Source organism: Salmo salar, chromosome ssa03 (genome assembly GCF_905237065.1).
Source record: "Salmo salar chromosome ssa03, Ssal_v3.1, whole genome shotgun sequence".
Classification (NCBI taxonomy): Eukaryota; Metazoa; Chordata; class Actinopteri; order Salmoniformes; family Salmonidae; genus Salmo; species Salmo salar.
The window spans coordinates 84,178,236-84,205,505 of NC_059444.1; the positions used below are offsets into that span (position 1 = coordinate 84,178,236).

At 42.6% G+C, this 27,270-nt stretch overlaps 1 protein-coding gene across 2 annotated transcripts in view; it reads left to right on the top strand.

Moving 5' to 3' along the window:
* Window positions 1-27,270, top strand: part of LOC106593499 (phospholipid-transporting ATPase ABCA3) — a 112,316-nt gene that overhangs the window by 27,349 nt on the left and 57,697 nt on the right. For both annotated transcript variants that reach the window (XM_045715660.1, XM_045715661.1), the window contains exons 4-8: window positions 502-629; window positions 10,563-10,728; window positions 14,728-14,987; window positions 15,063-15,179; window positions 23,423-23,543. In XM_045715660.1, coding sequence (XP_045571616.1) covers window positions 502-629; window positions 10,563-10,728; window positions 14,728-14,987; window positions 15,063-15,179; window positions 23,423-23,543 — 792 coding nt within the window. The remainder of the gene's footprint in view (window positions 1-501; window positions 630-10,562; window positions 10,729-14,727; window positions 14,988-15,062; window positions 15,180-23,422; window positions 23,544-27,270) is intronic.

The window sequence follows — 27,270 nt, forward strand, 5'->3', positions numbered from 1 at the left end:
AAGGAATCTTCTCAGGTTTTTGCCTGCCATATGAGTTCTGTTATACTCACAGACACCATTCAAACAGTTTTATACTTATATGCATATTCTAGTTACTGGGCAGGAGTAGTAACCAGATTAAATCGGGTACGTTTTTTTATCCGGCCGTGTCAATACTGCCCCCTACCCCCAACAGGTTAATAACTTTTCATGTTCAAAATTGTGCACTCTCCTCAAACAATAGCATGGTATTCTTTCACTGTAATTGCTACTGTAAATTGGACAGTGCAGTTAGATTAACAAGAATTTAAGCTTTCTGCCAATATCCCATATGTCCTGGGAAATGTTCTTGTTACTTACAACCTCATGCTAATCGCATTAGCCTATGTTTGCTCAACCATCCCGTGGAAGGGACACCAATCCCAAAGAAGTTCAAGGTAGAGTCAGTGTGAAAAATTGGTAGACATGACATGGGATTTTGTCACTTCAAATAACGTTCTCTCTCTCTGTTTGCCCCAACAGTGCATGGGTTTGAGACAGAGGAGCAGTTTGAGGACTTTGTGAGGAAGGACCCTCAGTCTCGGAAGGTTCTGGCTGCTGTGGTGTTTGAGCACTCCTTCACTCACGATGACGAGCCACTTCCCCAACAGGTTGGTTTAACAGTGTATTCATATAGTTTGTATTGCACTTAGGGCTGACCCCAATTAGTCGCCTGGTCGATTGTTTGGTCGATAGGCTGTTGATCGTCCGAGGTTTTTTCATTTTTTGTCGAGCAGTAGCAAATATATATGCCTTTGGAAAGTATTCAGACCTCTTGACTTTTTCCACCTTTTGTTACGTTACAGCCTTAATCTAAAGTGCATTAAAAAAATATCCTCCACAATCAACAGACAATACCCCATAATGACAGTGAAAATAGGTTTTTAGACTTTTGTGCAAATGTATTAAAAAAAAGAAAAAAACATACCTTATTTACATAAGTATTCAGACTCTTTGCTATGAGACTCAAAATTTAGCTCAGGTACATCCTGTTTCTACAACTTGATTGGAGTCCACCTGTGGTAGATTCAATTCATTGGACATAATTTGGAAAGGCACACAACTGTCTATATAAGGTCCCACAGTTGACAGTGCATGTCAGAGCAAAAACCAAGCCATGAGGTTGAAGGAATTGTCTGTAGAGACAGGGTTGTGTTGCGGCACAAATCTGGGGAAGGGTACCTAAAAATGTATGCAGCATTGAAGGTCCCCAATAACACAGTGGCCTCCATCATTCTTAAATGGAAGAAATTTGGAACCACCAAGACTCCTCTTAGAGCTGGCCGGCCCGGCCAAACTGAGCAATCGGGGGAGACGGGTCTTGGTTCAGGGAGGTGACCAAGAACCAGATGGTCACTCTGTGGCGATAGTTGTCCTTCTGAAAGGTTCTCCCATCTCTGCAGCACTCCACCAATCCGGCCTTTATGGTAGAGTGACCAGATGGAGCCACTCCTCATTAAAAGGCACATGACAGCACCTAAAGACTCACACCATGAGAAACAAGATTCTCTGGTCTGATGAAGCCAAGATCTAACTCTTGAATGGCAAGCGTCATGTCTGGAGGAAACCGGGCACCATCCCTACGGTGAAGCATGGTGGTGGCAGCATCATGCTGTGGGGGGGTTTTTCAGTATCAGGGACTGGGAAACTAGTCAGGATCGAGGCAAAGATAAACGGAGCAAAGTACAGAGAGATCCTTGATGAAAACCTGCTCTAGAGCACTCAGGACCTCAGACTGAGGCGAAGGTTCACCTTCCAACAGGACAACAAACCTAAGCACAGCCAAGACAACGCAGGAGTGGTTTCGGGACAAATCTCTGAATGTCCTTGAGTGGCCCTGCCAGAGCCTGGACTTGAACACGATTTGAACATCTCTGGAGAGACCTGAAAATAGCTGTGCAGCAACGCTCCCCATCCAACCTGACAGAGCTTGAGAGGTTCTGCAGAGAAGAATGGGAGAAACTCCCCAAATACAGGTGTGCCAAGCTTGTAGCGTCATACCCAAGAAGACTCGAGGTTGTAATCGCTGCCAAAGGTGCTTCAACAAAGTACTGAGTAAAAGGTCTGAATACTTTTGTAAATGTCATATTTCAGTTTTTTATTTTTAATAAATGAGCAAACATTTCTAAAAACCTGTTTTTGCTTTGTTATTATGGGGTATAGGGTGTAGATTGATGAGGGGGAAAAACAGCAAATCAATTTTATAATAAAATTGTACCGTAACAAAATGTGGAAAAAGTTAAGGGGTCTGAATACTTTCCGAAAGCACTGTATTTTATTTTATGGAACACGAGACACCTGTCTTGTTCGCACCCATCTCAGTGAACTAATCCATTGTGTAGGCTGCGGGGGATGGCACAGTCCAAGAAGGTGAGTGTGGCTAAGATGCACAATGCACATCTTACTGTGCTCTCTCCCTCCAATACAATACATATATCACCAGTAGTATATTTACCGTTAATTCCTATTATTTCTGATCTACATTGTGTGTTTGATTACGGTAATTTCTGTTAATGCATTCAATTTATTGTTATTCCTGTCTTTTACCTTTGTCATTGTCAGAGAAGACACGTTGTTTGCGGAGCATACAATCTATGCTACACTTGTGAGAAAAAATAAAATACAAATTTCATTCCATTTACGAATTTTGTGACTTTAGTCATAGTCGAAGTACGCAAATGTAGGCATAGAAATGTGCCCATTTGGGGGATCTGATATTATTTCTGATTGCCTTAACACACCACCATTAATGAGCTGTGGAGCTTCTCAAAGTCATGTTTTCTTCACCTCAAATAGCAAGCAAACGAACTCTGTTTTTACGTCCATTGAGAATTACAATAGTTCCTCAATGTATTTGAAAAATCATTCCAGTTCCCTCCCTTTCAATAACCACTCAGTGTGAAAGGGAAAAATATCATGCTCTGATCCAGTCGAAACGTCATAAAATAGGCCTACCTGATTACTTATTATCCTTTGCGGAAATAGCCTGCAGCTGTCTGTCTCGAGCACACTGGCACAGAAGGCACAGAATATTTTATACAATGTTGCAAGTTTGTTAAGCTTGTGCCAGACCCAAGTTAATAGTTGATACAATGTTTCAAGTTAGTTGCAGACAGGCCATGTAGCCAATGTGATTTTCTATATTTATTTTTTATCAGGATATTTTCTACCTTCAGGCTGCAATGTTTTTATTTGTTGGCTTTATATAAGTTATTTTTACATAGTTGGCAATGGCAAAATAAGTTACTTTTTAGGTTTGTATCATTTTCACTTAGATTTTAATAGAATTATGATTAAACACATGACAATGATTTAGAGATACAAAGGCGTATTTATAAATTAAATGAAACAGTTCCACATAACCATAACTGGCATGCAGATCGGTAGAAATATTAAGATAAATTGGCCTATTACCGGAAACTTGAAGAGAGTAAGGGCGGAATCTGCGAAAGCCAGCAGGAGCGGGAGGAGAATGGTCGGGTCAGGTTTTTTATCTTTTTTTCCTGGTTATCTTGATCTCTGGCTCCCTCTTCAGTAATTTGTCTTATTTCATCAGTGTGCTTAAAGCATCAGACAAACTCAATGATTTTAGTAAAACACATAGGGTGTGTCTATATATGGAAAAATACGCGTTTAAAAATGTTGACCAATCGATTGTTGCGCTGTACGCCTGCCCGTTTTCTAACAAACCAATAAATTGTTTCTTAGTTTATTCATTCATTATTGGTGAAGGAGAGATGCAGGCTTCGAGACTGGGAAGGGACGGGGTGAGGGAACGGGTAGAAGGTAGATGAGATGCATGACAGTGAGCGTATTTGGACGAACTGGGAAAGACTATCTGAATCCTCTCCTTGCTGGATAGAGGGGGAAAACCTCAACCAACCTGCTGAACCACGTGGATGTGGTGTTGAAAGATAGGTAACACATGCATTTATTATTTATTAACACATGCATTTATTGCTCTCTTCAACCAGGATCTCAGCGATCACTGCCTCATTGCCTGCGTCCGTAATGGGTCTGCGGTCAAACGACCACCCCTCATCACTGTCAAACGCTCCTTAAAACACTTCAGCGAGCAGGCCTTTCTAATCGACCTGGCCCGGGTATCCTGAAAGGATATTGACCTCATTTCGTCAGTAGAGGATGCCTGGTTGCTCTTTAAAAGTGCTTTCCTCACCATCTTAAATAAGCATGCCCCATTCAAAAAATGTAGAACCAGGAACAGATATAGCCCTTGGTTCACTCCAGACCTGACTGCCCTTGACCAGCACAAAAGCATCCTGTGGTGTACTGCATTAGCATCTAATAGCCCCCGCGATATGCAACTTTTCAGGTAAGTCAGGAACCAATATACACGGGCAGTTAGGAAAGCTAAGGCTAGCTTTTTCAAACAGAAATTTGCATCCTGTAGCACAAACTCCAAAATGTCCTGGGACACTGTAAAGTCCATGGAGAATAAGAGCACCTCCTCCCAGCTGCCCACTGCACTGAGGCTAGGAAACACTGTCACCACCGATAAATCCGCGATAATTGAGAATTTCAATAAGCATTTTTCTACGGCTGGCCATGCTTTCCACCTGGCTACCCCTACTCTGGTCAACAGCCGTGCACCCCCCACAGCAACTTGCCCAAGCCTCCCCCATTTCTCCTTCACCCAAATCCAGATAGCCGATGTTCTGAAAGAGCTGCAAAATCTGGACCCATGCAAATCAGCCGGGCTAGACAATCTACACCCTCTCTTTCTAAAATTATTCTCAGAAATTGTTGCAACCCCTAATACTAACCTGTTCAACCTCTCTTTCGTAGCATCTGAGATCCCCAAAGATTGGAAATCTGCCGCGGTCATCCCCCTCTTCAACGGGGTAGACACTCTAGACCCAAACTGCTACCGACCTATATCTATCCTACCCTGCCAAGGTCTTCGAAAGTCAAGTTAACAAACAGATCACCGACCATTTCGAATCCTACCGTACCTTCTCCACTATGTAATCTGGTTTCCGAGCTGGTCATGGGTGCACCTCAGCCACGCTCAAGGTCCTAAATGATATCATAACCGCCATTGATAAGAGACAATACTGTGCAGCTGTATTCATCGACCTGGCCAAGGCTTTCGACTCTGTCAATCAACACATTCTTATCGGCAGACTCAACGTCCTTGGTTTCTCAAATGACTGCTTCGCCTGGTTTACCAACTACTTCTCAGATAGAGTTCAGTGTGTCAAATTGGAGGACCTGTTGTCTGGACCTCTGGCAATCTCTATGGGGGTGCCACAGGGTTGAAACCTCGGGCTGACTCTTTTCTCTGTATACATCAGTGATGTCGCTCTTGCTGCTGGTGATTCTCTGATCCACCTCTACGCAGACGACATCATTCTGTATGCTTCTGGCCCTTCTTTGGACACTGTGTTAACCTCCCTGGGCAAGGTGGGACGCTATCAGCAACCATCACTCCTGTGTTCCAATGCCACGTTGTGTTAGCTAATCCAAGTTTATAATTTTAAAAGGGGAATTGATCATTAGAAAACCTTTTTGCAATAATGTTAGCACAGCTGATAAAACTGTTCTGATTAACTTTCCTGGGCTAGCGTCCCACTCTATTCAACAGCCAGTGGAATCGCGTGGCGCGAAATACAAATACCTCATAAATGCTATAACTTCAATTTCTCAAACATATGACTATTTTACACCATTTGAAAGACTCTCGTTAATCTAACCACACTGTCCGATTTCAAAAAGGCTTTACAGCGAAAGCAAAACATTAGATTATGTCAGGAGAGTACCCTGCCAGAAATAATCAGACACCCATTTTTCAAGCTAGCATATAATGTCACAAAAACCCAGAAGACAGCTAAATGCAGCACTAACCTTTGATCTTCATCAGATGACACACCTAGGACATTATGTTATACAATACATGCATGTTTTGTTCAATCAAGTTCATATTTATATCAAAAACCAGCTTTTTACATTAGCATGTGACGTTGAGAACTAGCATACCCCCCGCAAACTTCCGGTGAATTTACTAAATTACTCACGATTAACGTTCACAAAAAGCATAACAATTATTTTAAGAATTATAGATACAGAACTCGTCTATGGACTCGATATGTCAGATTTTAAAATAGCTTTTCGGTGAAAGCACATTTTGCAATATTCTGAGTAGATAGCCCGGCATCACAGGGCTAGCTATTTAGACACCCAGCAAGTTTAGCCTTCACCAAACTCCGATTTACTATTAGAAAAGTTTGATTACCTTTGGTGTTCTTCGTCAGAATGCACTCCCAGGACTTCTACTTCAATAACAAATGTTGGTTTGGTCCCAAATAATCCATTGTTATATCCAAATAGTGGCGTTTTGTTCGTGCGTTCAAGACACTATCCGAAAGGGTAAAGAAGGGTGACGAGCATGGCGCATTTCGTGACAAAAAAATTCAAAATATTCCATTATCGTACTTCGAAGCATGTCAACCGCTGTTTAAATCCATTTTTATGCCATTTTTCTCGTAAAAAAAGCGATAATATTCCGACCGGGAATCTGCATTTAGGTAAACAGACGAAAGAAAATAAAGCATGGGGTCGACTCGGACACGCGCCTAAGCCCATTGTCCTCTGATCGGCCACTTGCCAAAAGCGATAATGTGTTTCAGCCTGGGGCTGCCTCGATATCGTTCAGCTTTTTCCCGGGCTCTGAAAGCCTATGGGAGCCGTAGGAAGTGTCACGTAACAGCAAAGATCCTCAGTCTTCAATAAAAAGAGCCAAGATGAACAACAACTTGTCAGACAGGCCACTTCCTGTATGGAATCTTCTCAGGTTTTTGCCTGCCATATGTGTTCTGTTATACTCACAGACACCATTCAAACAGTTTTAGAAACTTTAGGGTGTTTTCTATCCAAAGCAAATACTTATATGCATATTCTAGTTACTGGGCAGGAGTAGTAACCAGATTAAATCGGGTACGTTTTTTTATCCGGCCGTGTCAATACTGCCCCCTACCCCGAACAGGTTAACGTAAAATAGCGATAATATTCCAACCGGGCAACGTTGTATTCGTTCAAAGAGAGAAAGAAAAACATGGAGAATTCACATGAATGCCCATCTCCAGTGTCACTGTTCTCAGCCTGACCAGTAACAAACAGAGCTGCTGTACTTAGCCCAGAGACTGGAGAGACGTCATTCCACTTTCTGGCGCCTTCTGAGAGCCAATGGAAGCCTTAGTTCTGTTATACTCACAGACACCATTCAAACAGTTTTAGAAACTTTAGAGTGTTTTCTATCCAAATCTACTAATTATATGCATATTCTCGTTTCTGGGCAAGAGTAGTAACCAGTTTAAATCGGGTACGTTTTTTATCCGGCCGTGCAAATACTGCCCCCTAGCCCCAACAGGTTAACTAACCTCCAGACGAGCTTCAATGCCATGCAACTCTCCTTCCGTGGCCTCCAACTGCTCTTAAATGCAAGTAAAACTAAATGCATGCTCTTCAACCGATCGCTGCCACACCTGCCCGCCTGTCCAGCATCACTACTCTGGACGGTTCTGACTTAGAATATGTGAACAACTACAAATACCTAGGTGTCTGGTTAGACGGTAAACTCTCCTTCCAGACTCACATTAAGCATCTCCAATCCAAAATTAAATCTAGAATCGGCATCTTATTTCACAACAAAGCATCCTTCACTCATGCTGCCAAACATACCCTCGTAAAACTGACCATCCTACCGATCCTTGACTTCGGCGATGTCATTTACATAATAGCCTCCAACACTCTACTCAGCAAATTGGATGCAGTCTATCACAGTGCCATCCGTTTTGTCACCAAAGCCCCATATACCACCCACCACTGCGACCTGTATGGTCTCGTTGGCTGGCCCTCGCTTCATATTCGTCGCCAAACCCACTGGCTCCAGGTCATCTACAAGTCTTTGCAAGGTAAAGCCCCACCTTATCTCAGCTCACTGGTCACCATAGCAGCACCCACCCGTAGCACGCGCTCCAGCAGGTATATTTCACTGGTCACCCCCAAAGCCAATTCCTCCTTCGGCCGCCTTTCCTTCCAGTTCTCTGCTGCCAATGACTGGAACGAACTGCAAAAATCACTGAAGCTAGAGACTCATATCTTCCTCACTAGCTTTAAGCACCAGCTGTCAGAGCAGCTCACAGATCACTGCACCTGTACATAGCCCATCTGTAAATAGCCTATCCAACTACCTCATCCCCATACTGTTATTTATTTTATTTATTTTGCTCCTTTGCACCTCAGTATCTCTTCTTGCACACTCATCTTCTGCACATCTATCACTCCAGTGTTTAATTGCTATATTGTAAATATTTTGCCACTATGGCCTATTTATTGCCGTACCTCTCTTAACCTACCTCATTTGCACACACTGTATATAGACTTGTTCTATTGTATTATTGACTGTATGTTTGTTTTGTTTATTCCATGTGTAACTCTGTGTTGTTGTTTGTGTTGCACTGCTTTGCTATATCTTGGCCAGGTCGCAGTTGTAAATGAGAACTTGTTCTCAACTAGCCTACCTGGTTAAATACAGGTGAAATAAAAAATAAATTACACTATGTGTGTGACCAGTCAGCTTCACTGCACTTTAACCTAGGGTGAGCACATTTTAAAATGCCCAAAAGCAGGACAATGGTATGATTTTACGGGACATTCGTGGGACAGTGTAAGCATACACCTGAATCATTTTTCCACACACAGGCACACACATCTCCCTACCGCAGCACCGATCGAACTAATTGAAGTGTACCTTGCCTACACTTTTTTCCTCACACAAAATCTGGGAATATTTTGCCAAGGAATCATTGCTGGTTTGTCTTAGGGATATGTTGAATGAGCAACTAATGAGCATGGACAGCCTCATAAGTTTGACAAAATGACCTTAAATCTTTGTCTAATATGACTATTTACTTACATTAGTAGCGCTTCGTTACACACACTTTGTTAGTAGTTAACAGTCCTCTCCAAGTTTAGCTGGAATTTAGCCCGAAAGGATTTGACAAATGTGATTGGTTGATGATATGACATTGGCCTACGTCTCTTCTTGCGTTGCGCATAATATCAGATCTCGACAACGACTGGAGAAGTGTTTAACATCACCAGCACCACATCCTTGATATTTATCTTGTCGTAAGCTCAACGTGACTTCAAACAAGACCGGTTGGAATGTCACTTCTCAACAAATGAATAGGACGTCTGACTGAAATATGTGACAAATGTACCTTTTTTTCTAAATTAGTGATGTTTTCATTTGTTGGTAAAATGTGGGACATGATTGTTTGGTTGCGGGACGTAAGGCCAAAATGCAGGACTGTCCCGCACAATCTGGGACATGTGGTCACCCTACTTGAACCTTGAATCCTGAATCAGCTCTTTGTTTACATATGAAAGCATCTGGTTCTCACTGACAGTATTATTTCCCCTCATTCAAATACAATAATCCTGGAGTCACCTGCAGTCCAGCCAAATCCTTGACATGCTAACCTTTAACCATACTTTAGTATTTCCTCCTAGTTTGAGGCTATACAGAACTTTTGCATCTGAGGGTGCTCTTGAGCCAAAAGGGGTTGCCTATAGAGACATAAATATTCTACAGAAATGACCTAATTGGACAGAAAGTGGCAGACCTCGACACACCAAATGCTAAAGCTCCAGTGTTTTTTTTAACCTGTGCAGCAGGAATGACCTGCTGGATGGAAGTCAGGAAAAAGAGAGGAGAATTCCCTGGCTGGGTTGATGGACACCATCCTCCCTATGGAGATTTAACTCTGTCACCCTCTCCCAAAAGTTGGTGGGTGAAACGCTCTGTGTATACTATTCTGATGCATCCTGATGCAGTAAAAAAAGAACAAATATAGAAAAAGGAAGTAGGCTTTATGCAACATATTTTTGAGGTTGGACACATCACACACTATTGCTTATCTCATGCAGTTAGTCTCACTCACAGGTTTATGAAACTGGACCCTGTTTTACATGAAAGAGGCTCACTCACAGCTCGCTCTGATGGTTGGATGGAGAACTTGGTTGTGTCCCAAAATGGCACGCTATTCCCTATATAGTGCACTACTTTTGACCAGGGCCTGTTGGGAGATGAATCATACTATGTTGTGTCTTCTTTTCTATTGCTCTTTTTATTTTCCCTCTTTCTTGATCTCTCTCATTCTCCTTCTCTCTCTGCCTCTTTCCATCTGTCTTTTAGTGAGACCTGTGGTCAGTCAGTCCTGAGCAGACTGAGCTGATAGACACTGGGCCTGAGATCATTAAGATGTCTGAGTAGTACAGAGAGAGGCTGTGTCTGTCTGTCTGAGTAGTGCAGAGAGAGGGCCAGTCTGTCTGTGTCAGTGGAATGTGTTGATTAGGTGTGTGGTGGGCAGAGAGGTAGATGGTGGTGGATCAATATACATCATCTGATCTTTCACATCTACAAAAAGAAAATATACTCTTCCAGTTGTTCATAATGTCTTTTTCTCTTTTACTCTCTCTCTTTCTCTCCCTCCCTCCTCTCCTCCTCCTATCCCCTACAGGTCAGCTACCACCTGCGGTTCAGCTTTAGTCCCCGTAATGCCCCGGCCAAGGAGAAGTCTGAGCTAAACATCAACAATGACTTTGACTGGCACACCCTCAACTTGTTCCCCCTCTTCCAACTGCCCGGGCCCAGGGAGCAGTACGACCTCCAGGGGGGCACGCCTGGTGAGCCTGTACCCTAACCCTAATTGTAACCCTAATTGTAACCCTAAACTTAACCCTTAAGCTTAACATAGCCTTTGTACTCATGAGGAGGTGGGTAATGTCCCCACAATGGAGAATGTTCCTTGTTTTACTATCCTTGTGGGGACTTTGAGGGATTTCCGGCCCCCATGAGGATGATAATTAATATATATATATATATATATTATTTTTCTCTCTCTCTCTCTCTCTCTCTCTCTCTCTCTCTCTCTCTCTCAGGCTTCATATGTTTGTGTTTGCCTGTTCATATTGCCTGTGTACATGTTAAGATGGATTACTGATAAGACAGACAGAGCGAAGAGAGATAGTGAGGGAAAGTGGTGAAAGACGAGGGTGGTGAGGGCGGGAAGAAGACGTGGAATGGGAATGATAAATTCAGAGCGAGGCAGAGGGAATTGGAGAGAAGGGTGTCAAAATATGTTTATGGGTGACCGTCCATTCCAATCATTTCTGTAATAAAAATATTTTGACTTGGCAATCCTGATTATTTGACAGGACAGAGGAGCAATATAATATTTATAATATTTAAAAGATAAGTACATCATTATACACTCACTGGATGAGAACTCCAGGGTTGTGTTCATTAGGCACCAAACGGACTGAAACAAGGAGGAACTTTCTGGACTGGTCCAATAAGAAATACTCCTTTTTGTATTCCGTTGCAAAACATTTTCTGTTGCGTGCCCTAATGAACACCACCCTGATCTGTCATCCATGTTGGTTAATGAGACATTATTGACAGTGAATCTTTTCAAGCATAAACACAGTAAATATAGTAAACAAACACCAAGTGTTTCTGCAGGCTCCTTCGGGAACAGTGGATCAGAGCCAGATACCAGAGGAAGGAGTTTGTGTGTGTGGAGAGACAGTAGCTGTCTGAAGCATGACAAACACTTTTTTATTTTTATTAAACACAACTCTACTTTGCATAAAGTGACCCGTAAGTGGCATATACAATATAAAATGTAAACCTGTACTCCTACACAGGAGGGTTTAACAAACTGCCGCAGTCAGGTGCACTGTCATTATCTCGTGTTCACAGATCACACACTCGATTGGAGAGCTTTAGCTATTTGCACAGCCCCTTGAAAGATAACCTTTCCTCCTTGCTCCCGCTGTGTTCCCATGGCAACCCTTACTCTGTGTCACAGGGCAACAGTGTTTGGCTGAGCCCTGTAATCTAGTGATACCCCCTTGTCACACTACCTTTCTGACCCAAATGGTATTTTTCAGAGCTTTGCCTTCATCATTGGGAAACTTTTCTTTTTTTTTGTCCATCCATATGTATTCACTTCTCTCTCTGATAAATTTGGTGATGACTCGGATATGTTTTTTTTTACATTTTCCAGAATATATCCAGAAACGATGGTGGTGATGGTGGTTGCATAACAAGTAGTGTATTAAATAGAGAATAGGATGTTGAGATTTGCCCCCATCTCTTTGCTCATGGCTCCAGATCCTCCATCTTAGACCCTGCCCTTTTGATTCCCTTCCTCCTTCCGCTTTGAAGCTATGTCAATATTCTGACTCCCAAAAGAGGAAGAGATGATGAGCGAGTGATGAGAACAGAAGAGAGCTGGCGTTCTGGTGTCCTCTACTGAGCCAGACCTTTGATCTCAAATGAAGTGGCTGTGTTAATGTGTCTCTAATGGGAGATATCAGGGTCATATTTATTAAAGCACACAATGGAAAACATTTACGAAAATGTTTGTGTTAAAAAAAATACAAAATTGGTGCCTAATGAATATGGCCCGAGGCTCGCCTAGAGGAAACCATTCCAGTCTACATGACAATAACCACAAAGAGTTTCAGTCAGAATTCATGAATTTTAAATATGGATACAAATTTAGAAGGGTTCATCATTACTGAGGCCTACCTCCTGCCTCTTAATGCCATCTATCCCTTAATCAGTTCAGATTGTTCAGTGAGTAGCTGTTGTCATCATTTTCAGATCAGTATATGTTAATATGAACTTCTGGTGGGGTTAAGGAATGATCTGGTAAAAAGGTCAGAATGAGTCCTCATTTCCTGTTTATCTCCATGGCAATGGAAGAGTGTCATACTAGATGATTTTTTTCCCACCAGTATACAGTATGACATGAACAGGAAAAACAATGGGCCCAAGGTATAGACGCCGAGAATGGGCCCTAGTAAGATGGCGCCGGAGAAGAAGGCAGACGTTTTTACTTGGCTCCAGCCGATAGTTTTGTTTGTTTGTTTATTTGCGTTGTTTGTAACAAATTGTTTTACTTATTTTGTACATAATGTTGCCGCTACCGTCTCTTATGACCGAAAATAACTTCTAGACCACAGGACTGCGATTACTCACCACGGACTAGCAGAATCCTTTTTTTCCTTTCATGACTCTGACGAGCCTGACGCAAAGGATATACTGCTTCCTCGGGAACAGGCCCCGATCCCCGTGATCTGCGTGAAGAGGAGGCGTAGAATTAGGGGCCGAAGGTCGGGCTGCCATCTGAGAATTCGTAGGTGATCGAAGAAATCCCACTTCCCTCCACTCTGCTAGCAAACGTGCAATCTTTGGAGAATAAAATCGGCGAGTTACGGGGAAGAAATTTTTTGTCACGACATGCGTCCGCGCGTCACCGTTCGGATAGGGACCTGAATGCACGGACAACCGAACGGACAAAACAGAGGATATTTGAACATAACTATGGATTATTTTGAACCAAAACAACATTTGTGGTTGAAGTAGAAGTCCTGGGAGTGCATTCTGACGAAGAACAGCAAAGGTAATCCAATTTTTCTTATAATAATTCTGAGTTTAGTGAACGCCAAACTTGGTGGGTGTCAAATTAGCTAGCCCGTGATGGCGAGCTATCTACTCAGAATATTGCAAAATGTACTTTTGCCGAAAAGCTATTTTAAAATCTGACTCCGCGATTGCATAAAGGAGTTCTGTATCTATAATTCTTAAAATAATTGTTGTTTTTTGTGAACGTTTATCGTGAGTAATTTAGTAAATTCACCGGAAGTTTTCGGTATGTTTGCTAGTTCTGAATGTCACATGCTAATGTAAAAAGCTGTTTTTTGATATAAATATGAACTTGATTGAACAAAACATGCATGTATTGTATAACATAATGTCCTAGGAGTGTCATCTGATGAAGATCATCAAAGGTTAGTGCTGCATTTAGCTGTGGTTTTGGTTTTTGTGACATTATATGCTAGCTTGAAAAATGGGTGTGTGATTATTTCTGGCTGGGTACTCTCCTGACATAATCCAATGTTTTGCTTTCGCTGTAAAGCCTTTTTGAAATCGGACAATGTGGTTAGATTAACGAGAGTCTTGTCTTTAAAATGGTGTAAAATAGTCATATGTTTGAGAAATTGAATTATAGCATTTTTAAGGTTTTGGAATTTCGCGCCACTCGATTCCACTGGCTGTTGACTAGGTGGGACGATTTCGTCCCACATACCCGAGAGAGGTTAAAAACTGTAACATCTTGTGCTTCACGGAGTCGTGGCTGAACGACGACATTATCAACATACAGCTGGCTGGTATTACACTGTACCGGCAGGATAGAACATAGGCGTCTGGTAAGACAAGGGGCGGGGTACTATATTTTTGTAAACAACAGCTGGTGCATGATATCTAAGGAAGTCTCGAGCTATTGCTCGCCTGAGGTAGAGTATCTCATGATAAGCTGTAGACCACCCTACCTACCGAGAGAGTTTTCATCTGTATTCTTTGTAGCTGTTTACATACCACCACAGACTGATGCTGGCACTAACACTGAACTGATTGAGCTGTATTCTGCCATAAGCAAACAGGAAAACATGACTTGGGTTTCACAGACTAACATTGTCAGGAGACTGATTAAAGAAACTCCCTAGGCTGTAGCCCATGTTTGCACTGATCCATGGGGAGGAATGCACAAGGGCCCACATTGTGAGAATTGGGATGCAGTTATTCTAACATAACCTGGTTCCTCTCTGTAGGTTACTTCCGCGAGGGCTTCCTGGCAGTGCAGCATGCGGTCAACCGGGCCATCATGCGTTCCTATAACAGCACAGGAGCAGCCTGGCTCCTCTCCCACACCCGGGTGGTCCTCCGCCGATTCCCCTTCCCGCCGTTCATCTACGACGTGTTCATCCTGGCCATCCAGAACCAGCTGCCCCTCCTCCTGGTGCTCAGCCTCACCTATACCTCGCTGAACATCGTGAGGGCCGTGGTGCAGGAGAAGGAGAGGAAGCTCAAGGTGGGTGAGGGGTGAGGTGGTGGATTACCTGTCAGTCAAGCAAACTGTCAATCTCACTCTACTTACTCTCTACAGGAGTACATGCGGATGATGGGCCTCAGTAACTGGCTGCACTGGACGGCCTGGTTCCTCATGTTCTTCCTCTTCCTCTCCATCTCCATGTTCTTCGTCACGCTGCTCTTCTGCATCAAGGTGAGTTTGCACTATACATAACTGTTATGTATTTTCTTTCTATTGCTTTGAGGAGGGGCATGATTCTTCATTCTCACTTGTTTTTTTTCAACTGTCCACCTCTTGACTAACGAGGTCACGTCAAGAGAATGTCTCTGACTAGCACTACCTGGCTGAATAAGGTTGATATAATAAAGATGAGTGTCCTCAACACTACCTGGCTAAATACGTTTTATATACAGTGCCTAAATTCAAAATTGATTGACTAGATTTTTTTTCTCACCATCTATATACAATTCCCAATCATGACGAAGTGAAAACATGTTTTTAGAAATATTTGCACATATATTGAAAATGAAATACAGAAATATTTAATCTACATAAGTATTCACACCCCTGAGTCAGTACTTTGTCAGCAATTACAGCTGTGAGTCTTCCTACATTTTCTCCTATCACAGCCATTATCCTCTCTTGGGTAGGGGGCAGTATTTTCACGTCCGGATAAAAAACGTACCCGATTTAATCTGGTTATTACTCCTGCCCAGAAACTAGAATATGCATATAATTGTTTGATTTGGATAGAAAACACCCTAAAGTTTCTAAAACTGTTTGAATGGTGTCTGTGAGTATAACAGAACTCATATGGCAGGCCAAAACCTGAGAAGATTCTATACAGGAAGTGCCCTCTCTGACCATTTCTTGGCCTTCTATAGCCTCTTTATCGAAAACAGAGGATCTCTGCTGTAACGTGACATTTTCTAGGGCTCCCATAGGCTCTCAGAAGGCGCCAGAACGGGGAATGATGACTCTGCAGTCCCTGGCTGAAAAACAGTAGGGATTTGGATAGTGGTCGATCTGAGAACAATGACACGGGTGCGCGCGTGCACGTGAAGAGTCCATTTTCTTCTTTTAGTCTTTGAACGAAAACGTCTCCCGGTCGGAATATTATCGCTATTTTACGAGAGAAATTGCATAAAAATTGATTTTAAACAGCGTTTGACATGCTTCGAAGTACGGTAATGGAATATTTGGAAAAATTTTGTCACGACATTCGTCCGCGCGTCACCGTTCAGATAGGGATCTGAACGCACGGACAAAACAGAGGATATTTGAACATAACTATGGATTATTTTGAACCAAAACAACATTTGTGGTTGAAGTAGAAGTCCTGGGAGTGCATTCTGACGAAGAACAGCAAAGGTAATCCAATTTTTCTTATAGTAATTCTGAGTTTAGTGAACGCCAAACTTGGTGGGTGTACAATTAGCTAGCCCGTGATGGCGAGCTATCTACTCAGAATATTGCAAAATGTTCTTTTTTCCGAAAAGCTATTTTAAAATCTGCCACCGCGATTGCATAAAGGAGTTCTGTAGTCTATATAGTCTATCAGTAGGTCTGTAGTCAATATATCCAAGATGGCGTAGCAGTTCAGACGTCCTTTACCCTCCTCTTGTCGTGTCCCGTGTATATATATATTTACATATTTTTCTTTGCATATCTTTTTACATTTTTTCTTCTAAAAACTCAACCTCAAAGCACTCTCCTGCAACCCACCTCACGAAATTTAAAAAATAAAGTATTATTTACCTCAAATCTGAAATCCACAACAGAAGCTAGTCAGAGGTTAGCCATTTTCACTGGCTAACGTTGGAGTTCAGCTAGCCACGGTTAGCTGTCCTCAGCTATCCATTAGCTCGAAAAGCTATCGCCAGTTTTTGTACAGCGCGACTCAGACCAGAGCAAACCGGACCTATTTTCTCTCCTTTCCCCTTTTTATACCGCAGGCTCTGGACATTTACACCTGGATCTTGCAGCTAACTAGCTGCTACCTGAGTGACTATTGGCAACGTCGGTCCCGGAATTAACACACATTATTCCGGAGCTAGCCAGCTGAAGAGTTCCGTCAGCCACTCGTGGGCTTTTCCTGAGCTAGCCAGCTGAAGTGTCTCCTGGGCTACAATCACCTATCCTGACCCGTTTTACTGCCGATGCGGAGCCCCATCGGGCCTTCACGACTGGACCACCGACGTTATCTGCCCGAGGGAATTATCCAACTGGCCCCTCCGTCGCGTCGTAACCTGATCGCCCATCTGCGGCCCACTAATCGTTAGCTGTCTTATCGGCTGCGATCTGAATTGGTCTATCGGACACTTTTCTTGGGCCACTATAACTAACTATTTTGCCAACTTGGACTGGTCCCCCCTTCCACACGGAACCCCACTAACCCACTGACGGAAACGCACGAGGTGGCTAAAAACAGACCTCCCTCCATCTTCCACCAGCTTGCTACCTATGGCCCGGCTAGCTGTCTGAATCTCACTGGACCCTTTGATCACTCGGCTAAGCATGCCTCTCCTTAATGTCAATATGCCATGTCCATTGCTGTTCTGGTTAGTGTTTATTGGCTTATTTCACTGTAGAGCCTCTAGCCCTGCTCATTATAACTTATCCAACCTCTCAGTTCCTCCACCCACACATGCTATGACATCTTCTGGTTTCAATGATGTTTCTAGAGACAATATCTCTCTCATCATCACTAAATGCCTAGGTTTACCTCCTCTGTATTCACATCCCACCATACCTTTGTCTGTACATTATACCTTGAAGCTATTTTATCGCCCCCAGAAACCTGCTCCTTTTTCTCTCTATTCTGGATGTCACAGACGACCAATTCTTATAGCTTTTAGCCGTACCCTCATACTCATTCTTCTCTGCTCCTCTGGGGATGTAGAGGTGAATCCAGGCCCTGCAGTGCCTGGCTCCACTCCTACTCCCCAGGCGCTCTCTTTTGATGACTTCTGTAACCGTAATAGCCTTGGTTTCATGCATGTTAACATTAGAAGCCTCCTCCTCGTTTGTTTTGTTCACTGCTTTAGCACACTCTGCCAACCCGGATGTCCTAGCTGTGTCTGAATCTAGGCTTAGGAAGTCCACCAAAAACTCTGAAATCTTCATCCCTAACTACAACGTTTTCAGACAAGATAGAACGACCAAAGGGGGCGATGTTGCAATCTACTGCTGAGATAGCCTGCAGAGCTCTGTCCTGCTATCCAGGTCTGTACCCAAACAATTTGAACTTCTACTTTTAAAAATCCACCTCTCCAAAAACAAGTCTCTCACCGTCGCCGCCTGCTATAGACCCCCCTCGGCCCCTAGCTGTGCTCTGGACACCATATGTGACCTGATTGCTCCCCATCTATCTTCAGAGCTCGTGCTACTATGTGACCTAAACTGGGACATGCTTAACACCCCAGCCATCCTACAATCCAAGCTTGACGCCCTCAATCTCACACAAATTATTAATGAACCCACCAGGTACAACCCCAAAGCCGCAAACACTGGCACCCTCATAGATATCATCCTAACCAACGTGCCCTCTAAATACACCTCTGCTGTTTTCAACCAAGATCTCAGCGATCACTGCCTCATTGCCTGCACCCGTAATGGGTCAGCGGTCAAACGACCTCCACACATCACTGTCAAACGCTCCCTGAAACATTTCAACGAGCAAGCCTTTCTAATCGACCTGGCCCTGGTATCCTGGAAGGATATTGACCTCTTCCAGTCAGTAGAGGATGCCTGGTTATTTAAAAAAAATGCCTTCCTCACCATCTTAAATAAGCATGCCCCTTTCAAGAAATTTAGAACCAGGAACAGATATAGCCCTTGGTTCTCCCCAGACCTGACTGCCCTTAACCAACACAAAAATATCCTGTGGCGTTCTGCATTAGCATCGAACAGCCCCCGCGATATGCAACTTTTCAGGGAAGTTAGAAACCAATACACACAGGCAGTTAGAAACGCCAAGGCTAGCTTTTTCAAACAGAAATTTGCTTCCTGCAACTCAAACTCTAAAAAGTTCTGGGACATTGTAAAGTCCATGGAGAATAAGAACACCTCCTCCCAACTGCCCACTGCACTGAGGATAGGAAACTCTGTCACCACCGATAAGCCCACTATAATTGAGAATTTCAATAAGCATTTTTCTACGGCTGGCCATGCTTTCCACCTAACTACCCCTACTGCATTCAACAGCACTGCACCCCCCACAGCTACTCGCCCAAGCCTCCCCCATTTCTCCTTCTCCCAAATCCATTCAGCTGATGTTCCGAAAGAGCTGCAAAATCTGGACCCCTACAAATCAGCTGGGCTTGACAATCTGGACCCTTTCTTTCTAAAATTATCTGCCGAAATTATTGCAACCCCTATTACTAGCCTGTTCAACCTCTCTTTCGTGTCGTCTGAGATTCCCATAGATTGGAAAGCAGCTGCTGTCATCCCCCTCTTCAAAGGAGGTAACACTCTTGACCCAAATTGCTACAGACCTATATCCATCCTACCCTGCCTTTCTAAGGTCTTCGAAAGCCAAGTCAACAAAAAGATTACCGACCATTTCGAATCCCACCGCACCCTCTCCGCTATGCAATCTGGTTTCAGAGCTGGTCATGGGTGCACCTCAGCCACGCTCAAGGTCCTAAACGACATCGTAACCGCCATCGATAAGAAACAATACTGTACTGCCGTATTCATTGACCTGGCCAAAGCTTTTGACTCTGTTAATCACCACATCCTCATCGGCAGACTCAGTAGCCTTGGTTTCTCAAACGATTGCGTCGCCTGGTTCACCATCTACTTCTCTGATAGAGTTCAGTGTGTCAAATCGGAGGGCCTGCTGTCTGGACCTCTGGCAGTCTCTATGGGGGTACCACAGGGTTCAATTCTTGGGCCAACTCTTTTCTCTGTATACATCAATGATGTCGCTCTTGCTGCTGGTGAATCTCTGATCCACCTCTACGCAGACGACACAATTCTGTATACTTCTGGCGCTTCTTTGGACACTGTTAACAACCCTCCAGACGAGCTTCAATGCCATACAACTCTCCTTCCGTGGTCTCCAACTGCTCCTAAATACAAGTAAAACTAAATGCATGCTCTACAACCGATCGCTGCCTGCACCTGCCCGCCTGTCCAGCATCACATCTCTGGACGGTTCTGACTTAGAATTTGTGGACAACTACAAATACCTAGGTGTCTGGTTAGACTGTAAACTCTCCTTCCAGACTCACATCAATCATCTCCAATCCAAAGTTAAATCTAGAATTGGCTTCCTATTTCGCAACAAAGCATCCTTCACTCATGCTGCCAAACATACCCTCGTAAAACTGACCATCCTACCAATCCTCGACTTCGGCGATGTCATTTACAAAATAGCCTCCAATACCCTACTCAACAAGCTGGATGCAGTCTATCACAGTGCCACCCGTTTTGTCACCAAAGCCCCATATACTACCCACCACTGCGACCTGTACGCTCTCGTTGGCTGGCCTTCGCTTCATAATCGTCAACAAACACATTGGCTCCAGGTTATCTACAAGACCCTGCTAGGTAAAGTCCCCCCTTATCTCCGCTCACTGGTCACCATAGCAGCACCCACCTGTAGCACGCGCTCCAGCAGGTATATCTCTCTGGTCACCCCTAAAGCCAACTCCTCTTTTGGTCGTCTCTCCTTCCAGTTCTCTGCTGCCAATGACTGGAACGAACTACAAAAATCTCTGAAACTGGAAACACTTATCTCCCTTACTAGCTTTAAGCACCAGCTATCAGAGCAGCTCCCAGATCACTGCGCCTGTACATAGCCCATCTATAATTTAGCCCAAACTACTACCTCTTCCCCTACTGTATTTATTTATTTTATTTATTATTTTGCTCCTTTGCACCATATTATTTATATTTTAACTTTGAACTTTCTTCAAATTACAAATCTACCATTCCAGTGTTTTACTTGCTATACTTTATTTACTTTGCCACCATGGCCTTTTTTGCCTTTACCTCCCTTATCTCACATCATTTGCTCACATTGTATATAGTCTGTATCATTGATTCTATGTTGTTTTACTCCATGTGTAACTCTGTTTTTGTATGTTGTCGAACTGCTTTGCTTTATCTTGGCCAGGTCGCAATTGTAAATGAGAACTTGTTTCAACTTACCTACCTGGTTAAATAAAGGTGAAATAAATCAAATAAAAAAAATCTATAATTCTTAAAATAATTATGTTTTTTGTGAACGTCTATCGTGAGTAATTTAGTAAATTCACCGGAAGTTTTCAGTAAGGTTTGCTAGTTCTGAACGTCACATGCTAATGTAAAAAGCTGGTTTTTGATATAAATATGAACTTGATTGAACAAAACATGCATGTATTGTATAACATAATGTCCTAGGAGTGTCATCTGATGAAGATCATCAAAGGTTAGTGCTGCATTTAGCTGTGGTTTTGGTTTTTGTGACATTATATGCTAGCTTGAAAAATGGGTGTGTGATTATTTCTGGCTGGGTACTCTCCTGACATAAGCTAATGTTTTGCTTTCGTTGTAAAGCCTTTTTGAAATCGGACAATGTGGTTAGATTAACGAGTCTTGTCTTTAAAATGGTGTAAAATAGTCTTATGTTTGAGAAATTGAAGTAATAGCATTTTTTAAGTTTTTGAATTTCGCGCCACTCGATTCCACTGGGTGTTGACTAGGTGGGACGATTTCCTCCCACATACCCGAGAGAGGTTAAACTCTGTAACTGTTTTAAAGTCACCATTGGCCTCATGATAAGATCCCTGAGCGGTTTCCTTCCTCTCTGGCAACGGAGTTAGGAAGGACGTCTATCTTTGTAGTGATTAATTAAGGTGTAATTAATAACCACCATGCTCAAAGAAAATCGGGATATTCAATGTCTGCTTTTATTTTAGATTTTTATGTCATCTACCAATGGTAGTCATTGGAAAACCTCCCTGGTCTTTGTAGAGTCCATGCAACTTATTATGTGGCTTGTTAAAACCTCTTTGGGCTAGGGGGCAGTATTTTGACGTCTGGATGAAAAGCGTGCCCAAAGTAAACTGCCTGTTACTCAGGCCCAGAAGCTATGATATGCATATAATTGGTAGATTTGGATAGAAAACACTCTAAAGTTTCTACAACTGTTAAAATGTCTGTGAGTATAAAATAACTGATATGGCAGGTGAAAATCTGAGGACAAACCATCCCAAAAAATACAAATTTCAGCCTACCACTGTTTCCAATGGCTGTCATGTTTAATGTGAGGCGAAAACCTCCCAGATTGCAGTTCCTAGGGCTTCCACTAGATGTCGACAGTCTTTAGAAAGAGTTTCAGGCTTGTTTTCGGAAAAATGAGCTAGAATTTGAAGTTTTTCTAAGTGGCTCCCATTTTGGCTGTAGTGTTTTCATGCGCGTGGATGAGAGTGTGTTCTTTGTTGTTTATCTCCGGTAAAGACAATAACGATTCTCTGTCTTAAATTTTATCGTTTATTTACGTATTAGGGTACCTGAGGTTTGATTATAAACGTTGTTTGAATTGTTTGGAGAAGTTTATTGGTAATGTTTGGGATTCATTTTGAATGCATTTTGAAGGAGGGAAACCGGTGGATTATTGAATGAAGCGCACCAGCTGAGTTTTTGGGGATATAAAGAAGGACTTTATCGAACAGAAGGACCATTTGTGATGTAGCTGGGACCTTTTGAGTGCCAACAGAAGAAGATCTTCAAAGGTAAGCCATTTATTATATTGTTATTTCGGACTTTTGTGGCACACCTGCCTGGTTGAAAAATGTTTTTAATGCTTTTGTGTGAGGGCGCTGTCATCAGATAATCGCATGGTGTGCTTTTGCCGTAAAGCCTTTTTAAAATCTGACACAGCGGCTGGATTAACAAGAAGTTAAGCTTTATTTTGATGTATGAAACTTGTATTTTCATGAATGTTAAATATTACTATTTCTGTAATTTGAATTTCGTGCTCTGCAATTTCACCGGATGTTGTCGAGGTGGGTCGCTAGCGGAACGCCTGCGCCAGAAAGATTAAGCCAATGTTTACTTCTGAACTGAGTTAGGTTTGCCATAACAATGGGGTTGAATACTTACTGACTCAAGACATTTCTTCTTTTTCATTTTTTATTAATTTGTAAACAATTCTAAAACAATTCCTCTTTGACATTATGGGATATTGTGTGTAGGCCAGTGACAACAATCTCAATCCATTTTTAATTCAGACTGTAACACAACAAAATGTGGAAAAGGTCTAGGGGTGTGAATACTTTCTGAAGGCACCATAATAAAGATGAGTGTCAACTGCAGTGTTTCTTAAACCATGGTTTGGGACCCAAAGTGGGCCCTGAGCATGTGAGAGGTGGGTTGCGACACAATTCAATGTGTTTAGTATTCATGAAGATAATGATGTTCTTTCCTGTCCTGGCCCTTTCTAGGTGAGCCCTAATGGAGCTGTGTTGACCTATAGTGACCCCACCCTGGTCTTTGTCTTCCTGCTTGTCTTCGCCGTGGCAACCATCAACTTCAGCTTCATGATCAGTGCCTTCTTCTCAAGAGGTGTGTGTGTGTGTGTGTGTGTGTGTGTGTGTGTGTGTGTGTGTGTGTGTGTGTGTGTGTGTGTGTGTGTGTGTGTGTGTGTGTGTGTGTGTTTCAAGAGGTTTGTTGTGTGTGTGTCTCAAGATGTCTGTCCGGCCTTCCATCTGTCTGTTTATTCATGGTTTTCTAAACCCTCTGCTGTCTGAGAGATGCTCCATTGTGTATAGTATGTTCTATTACAGTTGAAGTCGGAGGTTTACATACACTTAGGTTTGAGTCATTAAAAGTTTTTTTTCAACCTCTCCACACATTTCTTGTTAACAAACTATAGTTTTGGCAAGTCGGTTAGGATATCTACTTTGTGCATGACACAAGTAATTTTTCCAACAATTGTTTAGACATATTATTTCACTTATAATTCACTGTATCACAATTCCAGTGGGTCAGAAGTTTACATACACTAATTGACTGTGCCTTTAAACAGCTTGGGAAATTCCAGAAAAGGATGTCATGGCTTTAGAAGCTTCTGATAGGCTAATTGACATCATTTTAGTCAATTGGAGGTGTACCTGTGGATGCATTTCAAGGCCTACCTTCAAACTCAGTGCCTCTTTGCTTGACATCATGGGGAAATCAAAAGAAATCAGCCAAGACCTCAGAAAAGAAATTGTAGACCTCCACAAGTCTGGTTCATCCTTGGGAGCAAGTTCCAAACGCCTGAAGGTACCACGTTCATCTGTACAAACAATTAGTATGCAAGTATAAACACCATGGGACCACGCAGCCGTCATACTGCTCAGGAAGGAGACGCGTTCTGTCTCCTAGAGATGAACGTACTTTGGTGCGAAAAGTGCAAATCAATCCCAGAACAACAGCAAAGAACCTGGAGGAAACGGGTACAAAAGTATCTATATCCACAGTAAAACAAGTCCTATATCGACATGACCTGAAAGGCTGCTCAGCAAGGAAGAAGCCACTGCTCCAAAACCACAATAAAAAAAAAAGCCAGACTACGGTTTGCAACTGCACATGGGACAAAGATCATACTTTTTGGAGATGTCCTCTGGTCTGATGAAACAAAAATTGAACTGTTTGGCCATAATGACCATCGTTATGTTTGGAGGAAAAAGGGGGAAGCTTGCAAGCCGAAGAACACCATCCCAACCGCGAAGCACGGGGGTGGCAGCATCATGTTGTGGGGGTGCTTTGCTGCAGGAGGGACTGGTGCACTTAACAAAATAGATGGCATCATGAGGCAGGAAATTATGTGGATATATGGAAGCAACATCTCAAGACATCAGTCAGGAAGTTAAAGCTTGGTCGCAAATGGGTCTTCCAAATGTACAATGACCCCAAGCATACTTCCAAAGTTGTGGCAAAATGGCTTAAGGACAACAAAGTCAAGGTATTGGAGTGGCCATCACAAAGCCCTGACCTCAATCCCAAAGAAAATTTGTGGGCAGAACTGAAAAAGCATGTGCGAGCAAGGAGGCCTAAAAACCTCACTCAGTTACACCAGCTCTGTCAGGAGGAAGGGGCCAAAATTCTTATTGTGGGAAGCTTGTGAAAGGCTACCCGACACGTTTGACCCAAGTTTCAATTTCAAGGCAATGCTACCAAATACTAATTGAGTGTATGTAAACTTCTGACCCACTGGGAATGTGATGAAAGAAATAAAAGCTGAAATCATTCTCTCTACTATTATTCTGACATTTCACTTTCTTAAAATAAAGTGGTGATCCTAACTGACCTAAGACAGGGATTTTTTACATGGATTAAATGTCAGGAATTGTGAAAAACTGAGTTTAAATGTATTTGGCTAAGGTGTATGTAAACTTCCGACTTCAACCGTAAATGTAGTGTAGATCATATTATTTGACTCTCCTGAGGTTGTTTCGTCTTTCCTCTGAGTGAACAGCAGTAAACCAGCTCCATCAGTCATTGGAGCCTGGAAGATGGGCAATCAAATGTCTATTCAGCATCATGGAATAATAAAACAGTCACTCAACGTGACAAACTGGAACAAAGGGAGAGGAGATGTGGTGAAAAACCTGTATGTCTACACGTTTATGTTTAGCAGCCAATACACATGCTTGGGAGGTTTAGAATAATAAATTGTTTACGTTCTAATCGAAGGCGATTGATGCTATATGATACATTACATTTCCAGTTCTACACATCCTGGCTGTTGAGCTAATAAGCTCGGCACAATGCTGATGTTGCTTTCTTAGCCCTGCTGGTGTGATCAGAGTTGTGCTGGAAAGATGACTTGTGAGGTTAGCAAAAAATAATGTCAACAAGTCTCCGGACTGACTTTTACAGAGGTTGTGTGGTTGTTTCTGTTCACCGTTGTCAGGGTTATGTTCAGAAAGGCACACTGTAGAAAAAAGTTTCAAAACTTAAAACAAAAATAAGCGTTTCTTATTGGACAAGTTCAGAGGGTACCTCCTCATTTCACTCAGTTTCGGAAGGTTTTCTTGGTTTGTGACGACTGAACATGACAGAGGATTAAAGCACAGCCAATCACACACAGCCAATCTCACACAGGCTCATTTGGTTCTTGCTAATATAATACCCTCACACAAAAAGGAAATGATGATTATTAAATGGCCTTCAGTTGATTACGCTTGATAGTCCTTTATCATTTCTCTTTCACAATTTCTTTCTTCTATACTTTCATATCTTTTCGAACAAAAAAAGTCCAGTCCAATTTCTCCAAATCGTTCCTCAACAAAAGAGTGCAGATAGAGATTAAAATGATCTGTGATTGTGTTCAAGACCAGTTTGTACTCTGGTGTAATCAGGCAAGCTGTTATTTACTCCCAGCAGTCATACAATTTCTGTCAGGCTTTGGCTTTTAAAAGAGTAGCTGAAAGCTTAGCAAATGAAAACCTTGAGATTGCGTCTGATTACGGTGTGCATGATATATTTTCTCCTGCTTCTTTTTTTTTTTTGATTATTGGTTGGGTGTGTAACATACAGTATGATGTCATTATTAGAGTAGGGCGAGAAAGGGCTTTTAGCTGGCCTCAGCTGTGCCTGGCCCCTAGTCACAACAGGACCCCTCTCCAGGTGGCCTTCCACTGCCTGAAACTCTGACCTCCTGCAGAGTTTGGTGAGTGGGTACTCGCATTCAGATCTGAACTGCAGAGTTTTAGTGAGTGGGTACTCACATTCAGATCTGAACTGCAGAGTTTTAGTGAGTGGGTACTCACATTCGGATCTGAACTGCAGAGTTTTAGTGAGTGGGTACTCACATTCAGATCTGAACTGCAGAGTTAGGTGAGTGGGTACTCACATTCAGATCTGAACTGCAGAGTTAGGTGAGTGGGTACTCACATTCAGATCTGAACTGCAGAGTTAGGTGAGTGGGTATTCCCATTGACGGGCTCCTCGGCATGACTCTGCAAAGGGTGCTTCATTTAAATTCAGGAAGCAAACTGAAACATTATTTCTTAATTGCTTTTTGCTTCTTGCTTCTTGCTGGTAGTAATGGAGGAATCAGCCAGGCCTGAATGTTGGGGTCCACTGGGGACTGATCAGGGGCTGATGTGGATGGAGAGCCCCTTTGTGGAGTCAGGTTTTTAGTGTCTTGCGTTTAGAGATGAGGCATTTCTTCCTTTGTCTTTATTTCTCCCTGTCTCTCTCTCAATTCAATTTCAATTTAAGGGGCTTTATTGGCATGGGAAACATATGTTTGCATTGCCAAAGCAAGTGAAATAGATAAAAAACAAAACATTTACTGTGA